This window comes from Anser cygnoides, chromosome 1, assembly GCF_040182565.1.
Source record: "Anser cygnoides isolate HZ-2024a breed goose chromosome 1, Taihu_goose_T2T_genome, whole genome shotgun sequence".
Taxonomy (NCBI): domain Eukaryota; kingdom Metazoa; phylum Chordata; class Aves; order Anseriformes; family Anatidae; genus Anser; species Anser cygnoides.
Window position 1 is genome coordinate 1,810,167 of NC_089873.1, and position 15,860 is coordinate 1,826,026.

The 15,860-nt window shown below is 55.8% G+C and overlaps 1 protein-coding gene and 1 long non-coding RNA gene across 2 annotated transcripts; one reads left to right on the plus strand and one right to left on the minus strand.

Moving 5' to 3' along the window:
* Positions 1-664: 664 nt before the first annotated feature.
* LOC136791028 (uncharacterized) lies at positions 665-4,135 on the minus strand. The gene is made up of 2 exons (XR_010832109.1): positions 3,613-4,135; positions 665-3,327 (listed from the first exon to the last, which is right to left on the minus strand). It is a non-coding gene; the product is annotated as an uncharacterized lncRNA (long non-coding RNA).
* Positions 4,136-5,048: 913 nt separating this feature from the next.
* Positions 5,049-13,615, plus strand: ASB13 (ankyrin repeat and SOCS box containing 13). The gene is made up of 6 exons (XM_066998999.1): positions 5,049-5,170; positions 7,580-7,767; positions 8,793-8,943; positions 10,459-10,593; positions 11,939-12,130; positions 13,376-13,615. Exons 1-6 carry the CDS (start codon positions 5,128-5,130, stop codon positions 13,501-13,503), a joined length of 837 nt encoding a protein of 278 aa, XP_066855100.1. The 5' UTR covers positions 5,049-5,127; the 3' UTR covers positions 13,504-13,615.
* Positions 13,616-15,860: the final 2,245 nt, after the last annotated feature.

Below are 15,860 nucleotides of genomic sequence, written 5' to 3' on the forward strand. Positions count from 1 at the left end.
TAGCCTTTTGTTCCAACCAGCTGCTTTCAGGTGTTGTATATACATGAATATGTTTTAAAATAGGAATACTTATTCCTGATCTTATTAAACTGAGGTAGACACTGTTTTTCTCTTCACTTTATTGTCTGTATCCCAATTTCTTCATCTACAGCTGATCAACCCCCAGCCCCGTTGGAACTGCAGCTGGGATTACACACAGGTATTAGCAGAGCATGGCCATTTCTGCTGGCACTACCTGCTGTTCTCTGGTGCTAAGCAAAGTAGTTTATCCACTTAGTGTCATCCCTGGACAAACCCTGGGGCAAGAGGTGAGGGAATTTGCTTGGTTTTCCACAATCTCTTCCAGCCCTGCTTGCGTTTCGGTGACAATGAATGGAATGTCAACTCTTTGCAACTTGAAATAACGACTGGAGGCCCTGATAAATCTAAAACCAAGTTTGCAGCTATCACATCCTGCCTTTGGGGCGGAACGAATGGCTGCAACTATGGACAGAAAGGATAACATCTCATGCTTTGTGAGGTCCCATCCTGGGCTAATCTTTGCGCTGTTGCAGTTGAAAGGAAAGCATTTTAAGTTTTATGTTGTTAGTGCAAACACTTGATTTTCTTATTAAGTGAAAGTGGGAGCAAGCCCGCCTCTGCGCTGAATGCAAGTTTCTCACTGGACTTAGTTCTTTGTCCTATAATGCAATTTTTATTTTTATTTTTTTCAAAATTAACACGAAAACATCCACTGCTGGAAAACACAGATGTTTCTTGTGGTGTTTGTTCCCTACCTAACCATCACAAACCCAGCTGGACCCACGGCCTCACACCTCTCAGCTGCTTTCCTGTCCAAGTGGGGAACAAGCCCAGGACAGACTTCCATTTTACACGAGCAGTCATTGCAGAATAGTAAGCAATAGATTCTTTTCTAAAAATGTCTTTTATTATTTTTATTTTCATTTTTTTAATGGTTTCAGGCTATGCTGCTGTGGTTGGGAGTGGGAAACAGGTGTTCTTCAGTTCGCAGTCTACCCTGAGCACAGCTCCCAGACAGCTGGGGAGCGCACATACAAACCTGTGGTGGCTTTACCCAGCTGGGCAGCCGAGCTCCACCACCGCAACCACCCTCTCGCTCCCCTTCCTCAAAGGGAAAGAAAGAGAAAATAGGATGGAACGGGCTGAAGGGTTGAGATAAGGGCAGGGAGATCACTCGACAGTTGTTGTCACAGGCAAAACAGACTCAGCACAGGGAGGTTAATAAAAGTTGCTAGCTATTACTAGCAAGCTTGTTGAGAAACAAACAAACAAACAAACAAAGACGAACTAAAAACACCTTCCTCACATCCACCCTCTTTTACATCCTCCCCCTGAGCAGCTCAGGGGAACAGGGGACTGGGGGCTGTGGTCAGTCCCTGACGCTTCGTCCCTGCTGCTCCTTCACGGTCCCTCTCTGCCCCTGCTCCAGGTGGGGTCCCTCCCGAACTGATCCTGTGGGGGCTTCAAGAACTGCTCCCACACGGCTTCGTACCACGGGGTCCATCCCCCAGGAGCAAACTGCTCCAGCACGGGTCCCCCACGGGCGGCAGCTCCCCCCAGACCCCTGTTCCTGCGTGGGCTCCTCTCCACGGGCTGCAGCTCCGGCCCGGGGCCTGCTCCTGCGGGGGCTCTCCATGGGCCGCAGCCTCCTCCAGGCCACATCCACCTGCTCCACCGGGGGCTCCTCCACGGGCTGCAGCGTGGAGATCTGCTCCGTGTGGGACCCGTGGGTGCAGGGGGACAGCCTGCTCCACCAGGGGCCTCTCCACAGGCCGCAGGGGAACTGCTGCTGTGAGCCTGGAGCACCTCCTGCCTCCTGCTGCACTCACCTTGGGGGCTGCAGGGCTGGGTCTCACCCCTCTCTCCCAGCTGCTGTTCCCCAGCGGTTTTTTCCCCTTTCTTAAATCTGCCCTCACAGAGGCTCAAACAACGTCACTTAACGGCTCGGCTCTGGAAAGCAGCAGGGCCCTCTGGAGCCAGATGAAACTGGCCCTTATCTCCCATGGGGCAGCTGCCGGTTTCTCCTCAGAGGCCACCCTTACAGCCCCCGCCGCCCAAACCTTGCCACACGAACCCAATACGAAACGCAAAATGGGTGGGCAGAGGAAAAACACGACCAGCAATTGCAAACGCGTGGCTGGACGGATAAATGAAGGAATCCTGCGGAGTCCGCCCTCGGAGGGAGCGCCTCTCCTTGTGGATCTGCTCCTGCGGAGGCTGGTGCGAGAGGGATTTTTTTAATGTGTTTTTAATCCATTTTCTATGTCTCCCTGTTTACTTCCTCCAGCGATTTGTGAAGAACGCCGGGAGAAGACTGCGAGAGGGGGAGCGCCAAGGGAAGTAGGACACGCAAGACAGCTGACACACAGCGCCTCTTTCAAGACGTGGATGTAAATGAGAAAAGGTCGGCGACACTGTCGCGTGGCGGGTGTCCAAGCTGCCGACAGCCGTTGACGGAGCGCGGCCCCGCTAGCAAATGGAAGGCGGCAGCGTTCGGAGCGTGCGGCGCCTTTCGGAGAGCACGGGAAGCAGGGAGCCAAGCGGCATTTCGCAGAGCTGCACCCAGATTTACCTCCTCACCCCCCACGGCCGCCAGCCCACGGCTCTGGTTTCTCTTTCGGCAATTTGCTTCGCCAGGGCAAAACAAACGTACGGGCACCAAGGCCTCCTCCGAAGCCCTCACGGAGTTACTCAACCACCTAAATAAGCCGGTGGGAATTAGGGCAGCAAATGCTTTGTATTTTTGGCTGCGACTACGCAAGTGCAGGGCAGGGAGGGGAACCTCACGCTCAGAGGAAGGAGAGCCACGGATGAATGGCAGATAACCGCACAGCCCGGCTTCTTTCTCCTCCATCTCCGGTGCAAAGAACAGTGATTTAGAGAGGGAGCAGGAGGAGAAGGTAGAAGATGAAGTCTGTTTATTACCTGGCTCTCCGGGCTTAGCCCTGGACGATAAGCTGGGAGAAGCAGAGAATAACGTGCAAGGATTTAGGGCAGTGCCATTTCTATGCGCGTTCCCAGCGTGACGCTCACGTTTGGCTCATGCAGTTCGGTCGCTGAGGCTTCTCTCCTGCTCTGCAACCCCGTGTGGCTGCCCAGCGATTTGCTGATGAGCTGCAGTCGCTGCACAGGGCTCCCGAGCCGAGAAAAGCGACGTGCTTGAGCTGTGTCCCTGCAGCGGGGGAGCTGACATTGCATTTGCCTCCTGCGACCCCAGCAATTTGTCGGTGGTTTCGTCAGCCGGCCGCGCGGCCGTTCCCTGCAAGCTCTGCTGCTGCCTCCGTGCGGGCACAGTTATTTTGGAAGCTTTAAAATAAAATATTTTTAGGAATGCAAGCTTACCCCAGCAACTACCCCGAGAGGGCAGAGATCTGGGGTAGACGGGGCAGAAATGGTAAGGGTGCTCCTGGGTGAGGTGGGAACCGAGGGATTTCAGGGTTTCTTTTCAGCTTTGCTCCGGTTTCTTTTCGAAACCTTTGCAAAAACCGCTTCGCCTTTCCGCGCCGCCGTTTCAGCCGTGTCGCCTGCGTGTAAATTTGACCGCCGCGCGCGCCCAGGACCCAGCGAAAGGGGCGAGCTCACGCCACGTACAGGCGACCGAACCCGGCGGCGGCGAGGCCAGGAGCGCGGCGCCCCGCGCTGCACGCGTGACGTGCCGTTTCCAGGAGGTGACCCCGATCAGCGACGTGACCACCGAGGAACTTGCTCTGGGCCTGCTGGCTGGAAGAGCAGCTCGCTCGCTGCCGCGACCGCTGCGTTTTAAGCGCCGCGCCCCGGTTGCCCCAGTTCTTCCCAGTCCAGTCCCCTCCGGCAGAGCCCCAAACCTCTCTTTGCTGCAAGAACCCGAGTACCCCGCCACCAGTGTCGCCAGCAGCCCCTCTTCCCACACACCAGTCCTCCCGGTTCCCCCGTCCCCACGTACCAGTACCCCACACCAGTTCCTCCACACATACCAGTCTCCCTACATCCACGAGTCCCCCCCACCAGTACTCCTTCTCCCCCCACCCCATTACCCCTTCTTCCCACACCCCCGTTTCCCCAGTCCCCCTTTTACCCATGCACCAGTACCCCTCCCCATCCCAGTGCCCCCAGTCCCCTCCCCACACATCCCAGTCCCCCCCTCTCCCCCAACCCATGTCCCCCCTCCACACACCCCAGTACCCCCCACCAGTTTCCCCAGTCCCCTCCCCCCCACCAGTCTCCCCAGTCCCCCTTTTCCCCCATCCCAGTCCCCCCCCACACCCCAGTCCCCTCTCACCCCACCCCAGTTCCCTCAGTCCCCCCCAGTCTCCCCAGTCCCCCTTTTCCCCACACACCAGTACCCCCCACCAGTTCTTCTAGTCCCCCCCACAGTCTCCCCAGTCCCCCTTTTCCCCCCACCCCAGTCCCACCTCTCCCAACACCAGTTCCCCCAGTCCCCCTTTTCCCCACACCCCAGTACCCCCCAACCGGTCCCCCCAGTTCCCCCCCAATCCCCCCAGTCCCCCTTCTCCCCCTACCCTAGTCCCTCCCACACATCCCAGTCCCCCTTTTCCCTACATCCCAGTTCCCCCAGTCCCCCCCAGTCCCCCCAGTCCCCCTTTTCCCTACACCCCAGTCCCCCTTTTCCCTACACCCCAGTTCCCCCAGTCCCCCCAGTCCCCCTTTTCCCTACACCCCAGTTCCCCCAGTCCCCCCAGTCCCCCTTTTCCCTACACCCCAGTTCCCCCAGTCCCCCTTTTCCCTACCCCCCAGTCCCCCTTTTCCCTACACCCCAGTTCCCCCAGTCCCCCCAGTCCCCCTTTTCCCTACACCCCAGTTCCCCCAGTCCCCCCCGTCCCCCTTTTCCCTACACCCCAGTACCCTACACCAGTTCCCCCAGTCCCCCTCCAGTCCCCCCAGTCCCTCTTTCCCTCCCCAGCCCCTCCCCACACTCCAATCCCCCCCAGTTCCCCCAGTCCCCCTTCCCCCCCCCCCCCAGTTCCCCCAGCATGGCCACCCCCCCCCGCGAACTACAACTCCCAGCAGCCCCCGGGGCGGGCCCGGCCGTTTCGTTCCGTCCGTCCCCTCCCGTTCCGTGCCGCCCCGTCCCCTCCCGTTTCGTTCCGGGCCGGGCCGGGCCGGGCCATGGAGAGCCCCGTGGGCAGCGGCTCCCTGCGGGGCGACATCAGTGCGTGGGGCCGGGGGCTCTGCCCCGGGGGATTTGGGGCTGGTTTCGGGCTGATTTGGGGGATTTGGGGCTGATTTGGGGGATTTGGGGCTGGTTTGGGGGATTTGGGGCTGGTTTGGGGGATTTGGGGCTGGTTTGGGGGATTTGGGGCTGGTTTCGGGCTGGTTTGGGGGATTTGGGGCTGATTTGGGGGATTTAGGGCAGGTTTGGGGCTTGTTTGTGGGATTTGGGGCTGGTTTGTGGGATTTGGGGCTGGTTTGTGGGATTTGGGGCTGGTTTGTGGGATTTGGGGCTGGTTTGTGGGATTTGGGGCTGGTTTGTGGGATTTGGGGCTGGTTTGTGGGATTTGGGGCTGGTTTGGGGGATTTAGGGCTGGTTTGGGTCTGGTTTGGGGGATTTGGGTCTGGTTTGGGGGATTTGGGTCTGGTTTGGGGGATTTGGGGCTGGTTTGTGGGATTTGGGGCTGGTTTGGGGGATTTAGGGCTGGTTTGGGGGATTTAGGGCTGGTTTGGGGGATTTGGGGCTGGTTTGGGGGATTTGGGGCTGGTTTGGGGGATTTAGGGCTGGTTTGGGGGATTTAGGGCTGGTTTGGGGGATTTAGGGCTGGTTTGGGTCTGGTTTGGGGGATTTGGGTCTGGTTTGGGGGATTTGGGTCTGGTTTGGGGGATTTGGGGCTGGTTTGGGGGATTTGGGGCTGGTTTGGGGGATTTGGGGCTGGTTTGGGGGATTTGGGGCTGGTTTGGGGGATTTGGGGCTGGTTTGGGGGATTTAGGGGCTGGTTTGGGGGATTTAGGGCTGGTTTGGGGGATTTAGGGCTGGTTTGGGGGATTTAGGGCTGGTTTGGGGGATTTAGGGCTGGTTTTTAGGGGGTTTAGGGCTGGTTTTGGGGCTGGTTTGTGGGATTTGGGGCTGGTTTGTGGGATTTGGGGGTTGGGGGGCTTTGTGGGATTTGGGGCTGGTTTGTGGGATTTAGGGGTTTAGGGGGGCTTGTGGGATTTGGGGCTGGTTTGTGGGATTTGGGGGTTTAGGGGGGCTTGTGGGATTTGGGGCTGGTTTGTGGGATTTGGGGCTGGTTTGGGGGATTTGGGGGTTTAGGGGGGCTTGGGGGATTTGGGGTCAAGGGGCTTCTTGAAGGAAAGGGCTGGGAGGATGCTTGTGGGGAGTCATCGCTGCTCCCCCACCAACACACGTGCTGGAGGGATGTAGGGCAAACCTTTAATTAATGCTGCCGGAGCTTTTTGTCGTTTTCCCGGTCCCGTTGGCGACAAAGTGACACTGCCCGGTGGCAGTCCCAGGGCTCGGTCATCCTTGGGGCTTCGCAGAATGCAGGGGAAGCCCCACTGGAGGCAAAACGCCCTGCTCAGGAATATAGGCAAAGGGCACGAGGGGCTCACGAGTGAATAAAAAGGCACGCGCGTCCCGTGTGCCTTGAAAATGCCAGTGCCCGTGCTGGTAAAAGGGCCGTGTTTTACAGTGCTGCCCGTGGTCGTGCCCTATTATTCGGTGTTTTGAGAGAAAAAGGCAAATCGACCCCAAACTGTAAGGCTTCTGCTCATCTCTGCCCTTTCTGTCCCGCTCCACAGCCGCGAGTAAAAACACAGCTTGGAGCTGGGTTTTTACAGGCATGCGTTTGAAGGAAGAGGAGCTGTATTTCGAGGGCTGTTTCGCCAGGAGGGGCTGTCACTGGCCTGTATGCACGCAGGCCGCTCCTAAAAAACCCTGCTTTTTGCACGGTGTAGAGGCACATGTTGTTACGGAGAATGGATTTCTCCTGCTGAAGGTGAAAGTCCATCTGACTGTTCTGTGCTTGTTGCTGACAAGCCAGCAAAGCGCATCCGGAAGGAGATGCTCTTAATTCGTGCTGGGAAGCGAAGCCTGGACTTGTCCTTTGTGGGTGGAGGTACCTAGGGAAGCGTGCCTAAGCTGCAGACTCTGCCTGTCGAAGCTTCTGGGAGGGACCGGTGCTTCTGGAAGGCAGTTTTTAGGTGAATTGGAGGTTTCTGGAGGTGCCTGTTTCCAGTGGTTTTAGATGGAGCCAGGAAGGACGGGGCTCCTAATGCTAAATAGCTGTGGGCTCGCTGGGACGAATCCGGACCTAATTAAACGCTGCTAGGGGTCTGTACGTGGATGAAAGTTTCAAGCAAGTGCTGCAAAGCATTTCGGAAGCTGTAGTGGAGTGCAGCGCTGTGAACAGTCTGAGCGAGGGCTGCTCGATGCAGAGCCCCCAGATGCAAAGCACCACGTTTAAAATCCCGTGCTAGGCTGGGGGGGCACGGCGAGAAATAAGCTTCTTGTTCCCAGCTCTGTCTTCTGGCTGCCGTCCCTTCCAGCGGAGCTGCCTTTCTCCAGCTCAGAAACCCGTTTTCTCTGCGCGTGCGTTTTTAAAAGTCGTCTATTCCTCCTCTGCAGGCTTCTGGGCCGACCGGACGCCGGTTCACGAAGCGGCCAGGCGGGGAGAGATCCTGCAGCTGCAGCAGCTGATAGAGAGCGGCGCCTGCGTCAACGCGGTCACCTACGACTCCATCACCCCGCTGCACGAGGCGAGCCTGCGGGGGCAAACGCAGTGCGTCAAGCTCCTGCTGGCCGCGGGAGCCCAGGTGCGTGTTCGGGTGCGCTCCAGCTGGAAACCAGGCCCCGGTGCTTGGCTTCGTGCCGTAGCGTCCCTGCTGCAGCTGCAGCGCTCTTGCCGCGCTCTCATCCTGCGCTGAGGTCAAGAGGATCCTGGAGCACTTACGTGTCGTTGGAGGGTCTTGGACTAACCTAGGAAAAAAAAGGCTGAGGCCGCTTCATCGTGATGTCTGAATTAATTTCTGGGGTCCGGATTCACTTTGTCTATATCCAGGCTCTTAATCTGTGAATTAAGAGGCAGCTTTAGTCAGTCTGGGCTTTCCTGGCAGTCAGCAGAGGGAGGGAAGCGTCTTCAGGAGGTGTTTGGGCTTGAGGAGGACTTAAAGAACTGCCTGGAAGTATTTCTCTGTCCCCCTCTCTCCACGCTGACAACTGACAGAGCCTGGGGTGACTACAAATCGAATTCAGGTGGCTCAGGCATCCAAAGCTATCCAGCGTGAACCAAGGCCAGAAGGGGAGCAGGGCGCATGTAGATTCTCAAGGGGATTTACGTTTATTCCTGGGTTTCTTCTCTTACTTCGATTTTGTTATGCAAGCAGAAACCTGCCAAGGAGTTTTCTGGATGTAGCTGGAGTCTGCTGCCTTCAGTGCCTGGTGACACGTCACGTCCTAAAGGTGGCTGTCCTCAGAGCACCCGTCCTCAGACCCTGTACCCCTCCTCGCTGCAAAGTCAGCCGGGTCAGCCGGAGCTGAACTTTGCGCTAGTGCAGGCGGGGAGTGTTTGTACATCGCGTGACGCTGGCTCAGCTGCAGAGCTTGTAGCGTTCAGCAGGAGAAGCGTTAGGGGGGAAGTTACGTCCTGAGCTGTAGCAGCTACTCGTGATATCAGTGCGTGTCTGCGCCCCGCGAGCGTTTGCAACAGCACCAGGCAGGCTGCTGGCGGTATCAACCAACTTCTCCTGAGCTCAGAACAGTTCTTGGGTTAACAGGAATAAAAACGAGGGTGCTGCCGCACAGCAGCCTGTGGGTATTTAATGTTTCTTCTGCCTTGAAGGTGGATGCCAGGAATATCGACGGCAGCACCCCGCTCTGCGACGCCTGTGCCTCGGGGAGCATCGAGTGCGTCAAAGTGCTGCTGTCGCACGGTGCCAAGGTGAACCCTCCCCTCTACACAGCGTCCCCTCTCCACGAAGCCTGCATGAACGGTAAGCTGGCCTGAGCCTTGTGCGGTTGTTTGTCAAAAGAAAACCACAAAAAAAAAACCCGGCTACCAGAAATCTTAAGTTGGCTGCAAGTCTGTTGTTGCTCACCGGATCACCGGGGCTTGAAAACGTCCACCTTACACACGGGCACAGCTCCCTTGGAAGAAACAATGCAAAGTGCAGGGTTGTTGGGGGAATAAAGGCATCCCTCGTGCTGGGGGCTTTTATCCCACGTGACAGACGTGGCACCAGATCCTAGGCAGATAAAACACCGCCTTGCCGATGCTCTGTTAGCAAACCTGGAGCCGAACCGGCTGCTTTGCCCTTGCAAGCAGAGGAGAATCGGCCACAAGACTCTTTTAATCAGGCAGTGCTGTCACAGGCCCCTGTGGTTGTCGAGAGCTTCTGGCGCTGCCCAGGTGGCAGCAGCAGAGGCTGGAGGAGGCCGTGAAGGGAGGTAGTGCCAGGGATATATAGAATATGTATAGAATATATAGAATAATGTCCCAGCTGGAGCGTGCCTGCCCCTCTCTGCTCCCCCTGTCTTCTCCTCAGCCTCTTCTGGACATTCGGACCTGAGTTGTGGAGCAGGAGCCAGCATCAGGGATGGCTGTGAAAGCAGCAGAGGCAGGGGGAGCAGCAGAGAAGTATTTCAGAGGGGGTGTTGCGCACACAGCTGCTGCTCCAAGCCCTCAGGCTCTTTCCCCGTAGCAGTGTTGGCAATGTGAGCCGTCCTGAGCTGGTCACCCAGAGCAGGAGGAGTCGGGGGTGATCTCAGCAGCTGTCCCTGAGGATGTCCCCGAGGTCTGCCCAGGGGAAGGCGTCTTCCTGAACTGCTCTGCTGTGCAGTTAATTCCGCCCCAAACTGCCACTTGCACGGACGCAGCAGTGGGAAAGCCTGGAAGTGAGACCAGCAGCGTCCTCGTTAGGTGATCGTGACCAAATCTCTGTTATTTTGTGCCTAACTTTCCTCCACATAAGGCGCAACACCTCCCCTCCCATCCCACAGCAGGAAGACAGCATTTATGGCAAATGTGTAGGAACTCAAACACAGAGCTGTCAGCTCCTGCTTCGTTTTTGCTTGTTCAGCCTTTTTCCTAAGACTCTTAACGATGGTGAGCGTCTGTTTTTTCTTAAGTCACATTATTAACGTTGGAAAAAATAAGGCTGGAGTGGTCCTGAAGGTGAGCTAACCCACCCGGGGCGCATCCAGCCGGACGGCCAGCCCTGCAAACCGCAGGCTGTTCAGTGCCAGCCCTCGGATTCAGATTCGTTTGACCTGATTCCCTGCAGAGGCTGCGAGCTCTAGCTTGCTGCCATGCAGTTGTGACATCCTCGGGCTCTGTTCTCAGCCTCCGTCCTGCAGTAAAACGTGTTGGTTCGCAAGCATTTGTGTATTTTGCATCCGCCACCCCAAATATTGACCAGGCTGCTCGTGGCTCAGGCTGATCTCAGCGTGCCAGGCGCTCCCACCTGAGCCGGATTCTTTCTTTTGACTCGGGTCCTCCCTTCCCCAAGGTAGCTCAGAGTGCGTGCAGCTCCTCATCGACGTCGGTGCCAACTTGGAGGCCCACGACTGCCATTTCGGGACGCCCCTACACGTGGCCTGCGCCAGGGAGCATCTGGACTGCGTGAAGTTGCTGCTCAAGGCAGGTATGGCAGCCGCGGGGTTTGCTTTGGGGCAGGCAGCATACGGAGGTCCCCACGTGCAGCATTTCCCTCCCGGTGCTCTGCAGCGACATTCTTGTGCAACAACTTACTCATTCGCAGCGTGACATAGGCAAAACCTTCCACCTTTGTCATCTTTAACTGAGCAAAGCCTAACGCTTAGGCAGTTTTAGCGGATGCCTGTCAGTATCCAGTTCAGGATGACTCCAGCGATATTTTCACTCTCCTATTTTAATAAAAATCAGAAAGCTTCACCCCCCCGGATCAGCGTTCCAGCAATACCAGCTGGCGTGCGTGCGTTCAGCTGCGCTGACGTGTTCGTGCGGCTTTGCATAGATGTTAGATGTTAGCGTTTGATGTTGTACAAAAAAAAAAAAAGCAGAGGTGAAGTCACCTCATGCCTCTGGGAGATCTGCTTAGCGTTATGCCTAGAGGAGTTTGCTGGAATTTCGAGCCAGTGCTGTGTGCTCCAGCTTTCACCTCCTGGTTTCCTTGCTGCTAATTTGCAGGGAGCTCGGAGCTGAGCTTGTTTTTTGCCCGTGCTTACCAGGAAGTGATTTGGCCCGGGGACGATTTGTTTTGTTGAATGTTACTTGTCTAGAAATTAGACAGCTAAGCCAGCTTGTTTTCTATCCCTCCAGTTCCCTGTCTTGGGCACCCATCTTCAGATTAGACTAATTGATTCCCGAAACACGCCTAACGTTTAACTCCATTAACTCTGAGGAGCGTGGCGAGCTCAGATGTAAATACAAGAGTCAGCTCTATGAACTCGATGAGGTTCAGCTCACCTGTACCGAACAAATCAGCTGACAGGGAAAACGTCGCGAGTTTTGGAGGTATTAGAAAGACCTTTTGTTGTCAGCTTAGAAAAGCCCAATTTGCTTAGCAAAAATACCTAAGCAAAGCCTCAGTAATGTCTGCTGGTGAGCTTCCGCAGCTTGTGAGCTTGTGTTTCTGTTCAGACAGTTAACAGGGAGGTTCCTGTTTGCCTCGAGTGTGAGCGCTCCGTTCAGATGACCGAAATGGCTCTGCTGGTTTCAGGCAGCGCGGGTTCAGGACTTCACGCTCAGCAGCTTATTTACCTAGTAACGTTGACCAAAATCCTTTCTCCACAAGGAAAACATAAAGCCAGAGAAGAAAACTCGGGCATTGCTAGCCCTGAGAACTTGTTCAGAAGTTTGGTTTCCTGCTTGTGCTGTTTTGTTTGGATCTCGTTCTAGCCGCTCGTACGTGTGTTAATAGCATTTTTTTTTTCTCCACTTCAACCACTCCTTGCATTTGGGTCAAGTGAGGCTTTCGTAAACAGGTTTGTTTTTCTTTCTGGTCTCAGGGGCAAACGTGAATGCTGCTAAGCTCCACGAGACGGCCCTTCACCACGCAGCCAAAGTGAAAAACGTGGATCTGGTGGAAATGCTGATTGAATTTGGAGGAAACATCTACGCGAGGGACAACCGAGGGAAGAAGCCATCGGATTATACCTGGAGCAGCAGTCCCACAGCAAAGTGCTTCGAGTACTACGAAAGTGAGTGAGATACGATCCCCTGCCCTGGGAATTCAGTGGCTGCCAGCTCCATTGCACCATATCAAGATTCTCAGTCCACTTTGATGTATAGACACCTGCTCATCTTCCTAGGAAGGTTTAGAGTTCTGCGTGGTAAACGTAAGCCAGCTGGCTGGGGGCTAGCTCTGCTTAGTTGTGGCTGAATGACGGAGGTAAGATGGTCCAGATCTCGCCCTCGCTGAATTCAGGTCCCTCTCGTGTGTCAGCGTGAGCATTTACGCTTTGGGGCCTTGAGTCAGATCAAGGAAATCACTCAATTTCAAACATCAGTGAAAATCTGTTCTATATGAGGCAGGGAACGTGTTAAACCTCAGCTGCATCGGCTGGCTGGTTTTGGGGGAGACGTTTGACTGAGGTTTGAGGATGACTTCAGGTCTTCGAGGGACCTCAGAGGAGAAATTCACAAACCCTTCTGGACATCTGCACACTGCTGCTCAAACCCACAGCACTGCAGGATCCTAAAAATCTTTTCTAGCTTTACAATTCTTTGCGCAGCGAGCACCTCACAGCCCCTTCTCTCTCTCTGACTTCTGTTCTCTGTGTAGGAGTCTCTCTGAATTATTCATCGCTTTCAAACTGCAGCAAAGCGTGCTGCGCTGGCTGCTGGGTGAAGAGGCTGAGCCTTACAACGCCACAAATACTTGTTGTACCTCGCCAGGGCTTCCTGCCCCCTTGGCTCAGCTGGCAGAGCCGCATGCGTGGCTGCTTTTTAATGCAGACCGTCGTAACAATACTGTGCTAACTGTAATAGGATTTTTTGTTTTTTATTTCAACTTCCGTGGTTAAATTCAGGACTAGAGCCAGGACAGACGCAGATCTTGGAGGCTGGTGATTGTCGAGGCTGTGGGGGCAGGGATAGGAGCTTGGTAGGTCCGACAACATCCAGAGCAAAGTGCCCGATCCTGACTCCGCGCGCGTGTGCATCGACGTCGGGGCTCGAGGCTGCGGGTTGTATATACCTGAGTACACCACTGCCGAAGCTTAACCCGCCATCGCTAGGGGAATCTCGTGGATCAGAGCAGATAATTCGGTGCCCGGGGGCCCGGCTGCTGCGGGAGGTGCTTGGAAAGCAGCGACGGGCTTGAGATGAGGGAGGGAGCAGTGCCGGGCGGGCGTCGCTCTCCCGGGAGGTCTGCGCGCTGCGGGGAGGCCGGCCGTCTGCTGAGCTGCAGCAATAACCCTGCCTCCTCTTTTTCCTCCTTTTAGAAACGCCCCTGAGCTTGTCGCAGCTCTGCAGAGTTACAGTGAGGAAGGCTGCCGGGCAGCGGGCGCTGGAGAAGATTGCCAAGCTAAACATCCCTCAGCGGTTGATCCAGTACCTGTCCTACAACTGACAGGGCTGAAGGTGACCGGGAAGGACAGTGGCTTTAGCTCGCACAGCATGAAGTATCCGTCTCTTTCTCTTCTACCTCCCCACGAAGAAATGAATTTTAATTTAAGCAAAAACCGATGTAAATAGTATTTATGAGGCAGCGCTTCACGCCCCTCCCTCTTCTCCGTGAGCGCTTATTCGGGCAGGGACAGGCTCCAGGCAAGGTGCAGCACCGACCTGCAGTCCCAGCCTCTCCCAGGGGGATCCGTGAGGCTGTCGCCGCGTTCCAGGCTGCAGCGCTCGCTCTTGGCACGGGATTAGCCTCGCCTAATTTTAGCCGTCTCTATCCTCAGCGCATCTCCGGGTGCTCTAGCCAGGCTCCCTTTGCAGCCAGCGGAGAGAAATAGATACTGGCCGAGCGTGATTCATGTGTCCTCTTTTAGAAGGCCGCGTCAGGACGCTACGCGGCGCCTTTGGAGCGCCTGTCTCCGCTGCCTGCAAAGGGATTTAGAGGTGATAACCCTCGGACGCGGCCGTCTGTGCTTCTGAAAGGGGAGCTCAGGGAGCCTCAGGGTTAATAACTCGAGCGAGAACCACCTCCTGCCACGGGACAGGGCTCGTGTGGCCTGCGTGCTGCAGCTGGAGGCGAATTAAATCCCCAGCTAATCGATCCGAAGGCACTGCAAGTGGTAACCGACCTTCCCTGAACTTCAGCGGGCTTTGGCTCGGCACCGGCAGGAGGGCAAACTGAGGGCTGACCGCCCGTGCTTTTTCCTTGCCGAGGGCCGCGTTGCCTGAACTGCAGCACCCCGTCTGTGTGGCGAGGGCACGTCCCAGACCCCCGTGGCACCCACCCGTGTGTGAGAGGCAACGGCAGGGCTGGGTTCGGGGGTTTCTTTTCCCTGCTGAGTTTGTCTCTTGCTTCTGGCGCCTCTCTAGAGGCTGACAGCGGGAGCCAGCCCCGGGTCGGGTGCTGTGAGCTGTGCTCACGTCCTCTGGCTCCAGCAGGCGCCGGTGCAGCTGTGCTAGGGAGATTTAAACCTCCGGGGTGACAATTCCGTGAGCAGAGCCAGGATTGTCCTCGGCCTTCCAGGTGGGACATTGTGTCGCCACAAGGCAGCAACCTCCGGGAGATGTAGGACAGGGATGAAGCTCCCTGATGCCCCCGTGGCGAGTCGTAGCGCTGCGATGACAGCAAATTCCTCCCCCGAATGACAGCACGTGTTCGGAAATCCTCTGGCTAAGGTGTCCAGCTAACTCAGGGCTCTCACCCTCCTTCACACCAGGAAGTCATGCTTGTGGATAAAAGGCAGCTCGCCTCCTGCCCGCTGCTTCTGAGCCCTCGTGCGCCCCTGACAGGGCTCAGCCTCACAACGAAGGGGAAAATATTGTAAGCACAGGGTTAAAGAGCTGCCGTGGAGCCGAATGCACTTTAATGTTGACCACTAAATTGCTTCGTTTTTTTTAATTTTTGGTTAGGCTCATTCCCCCCTCACCCCTTTGTGTTTTTTTTTATTTTTTCATTGTGACATCGTGTAGAACTGGCACAGGAAAGCTTTCGAGGTTCTGCTTTTTATAGGACTGTCTGTCTGTTGCTCTATCTGGGTTTTTGTGTCTGAAATACCAGAAATGTGAAATTGCCGAGAAGCTCAGGGAAGCTCTGGAGATGTTTGTTGTGGGATTCACCCCCGTGTTTGTTAGGATAAAGGTTTTGTATTGTATCTGTCACCAAAAGCTTCCTCTGCCCAAAACCCTTGTCCGTACAGCTCAATAAGTATTAGGAGAGCACCCACCTTACGGTAATCTGGGATGAAAACCCGTCCCCTTGGTTCAAACTCAAATCCCTTGTTAGGCTGCTTTTTCAACCTTGCCTAAGCTGTCGAAATAATGAAACGGCCGAGTCCACCTTTCCAATGTGAACCAAACCCGAAAGGCTCTTCCAGCAACCGAGAATAAAGCGACCAGTTCCCTCCTCTGTTATCTTTCTTTCCTCCCAGTTGCCTCGCTGATAGGTTCCCCAAGTTGGTGTTGGTTTTGATTTCTCTCTAACCCTAGGAGTACATTTCCTGGAGCTGCTCAGGCAGCCGCGATGAAGCTTTTAACGTGCAGGCTCCCCACTTTGGCAGCAGCCGTGCGGCTTGGGAAGGGCAGTGGCAGCTGCCCCCAGGAGATTCCTCCTGCGGTTATTTTTGCGCTGCTTGGGTTTCGTTTCTCTTGCACGGGTAAGAAAGGAGGGCCCCGGGGTGGGGGGGGGGATTTATCTGCTGCGAGTCCTGCGCAGCTTTCCCCCGTGATTTATCCTCTGGCCAGGGTAAGTGATGAAGGACTTGGAAGGTCCCAAAGCCCCGATTCGCTCTGGGTTTATAGGGACAGGCCAGG

Bases quoted from the DNA above. Each gene is read 5' to 3' on its own strand.
- ASB13 (XM_066998999.1), top strand. From the start codon at position 5,128: ATGGAGAGCCCCGTGGGCAGCGGCTCCCTGCGGGGCGACATCA. The intron at 7,768-8,792 runs GTGCGTGTTCGG...TCTGCCTTGAAG, and splicing joins TGCTGGCCGCGGGAGCCCAG to GTGGATGCCAGGAATATCGA. The intron at 12,131-13,375 runs GTGAGTGAGATA...TCCTCCTTTTAG, and splicing joins GTGCTTCGAGTACTACGAAA to AAACGCCCCTGAGCTTGTCG.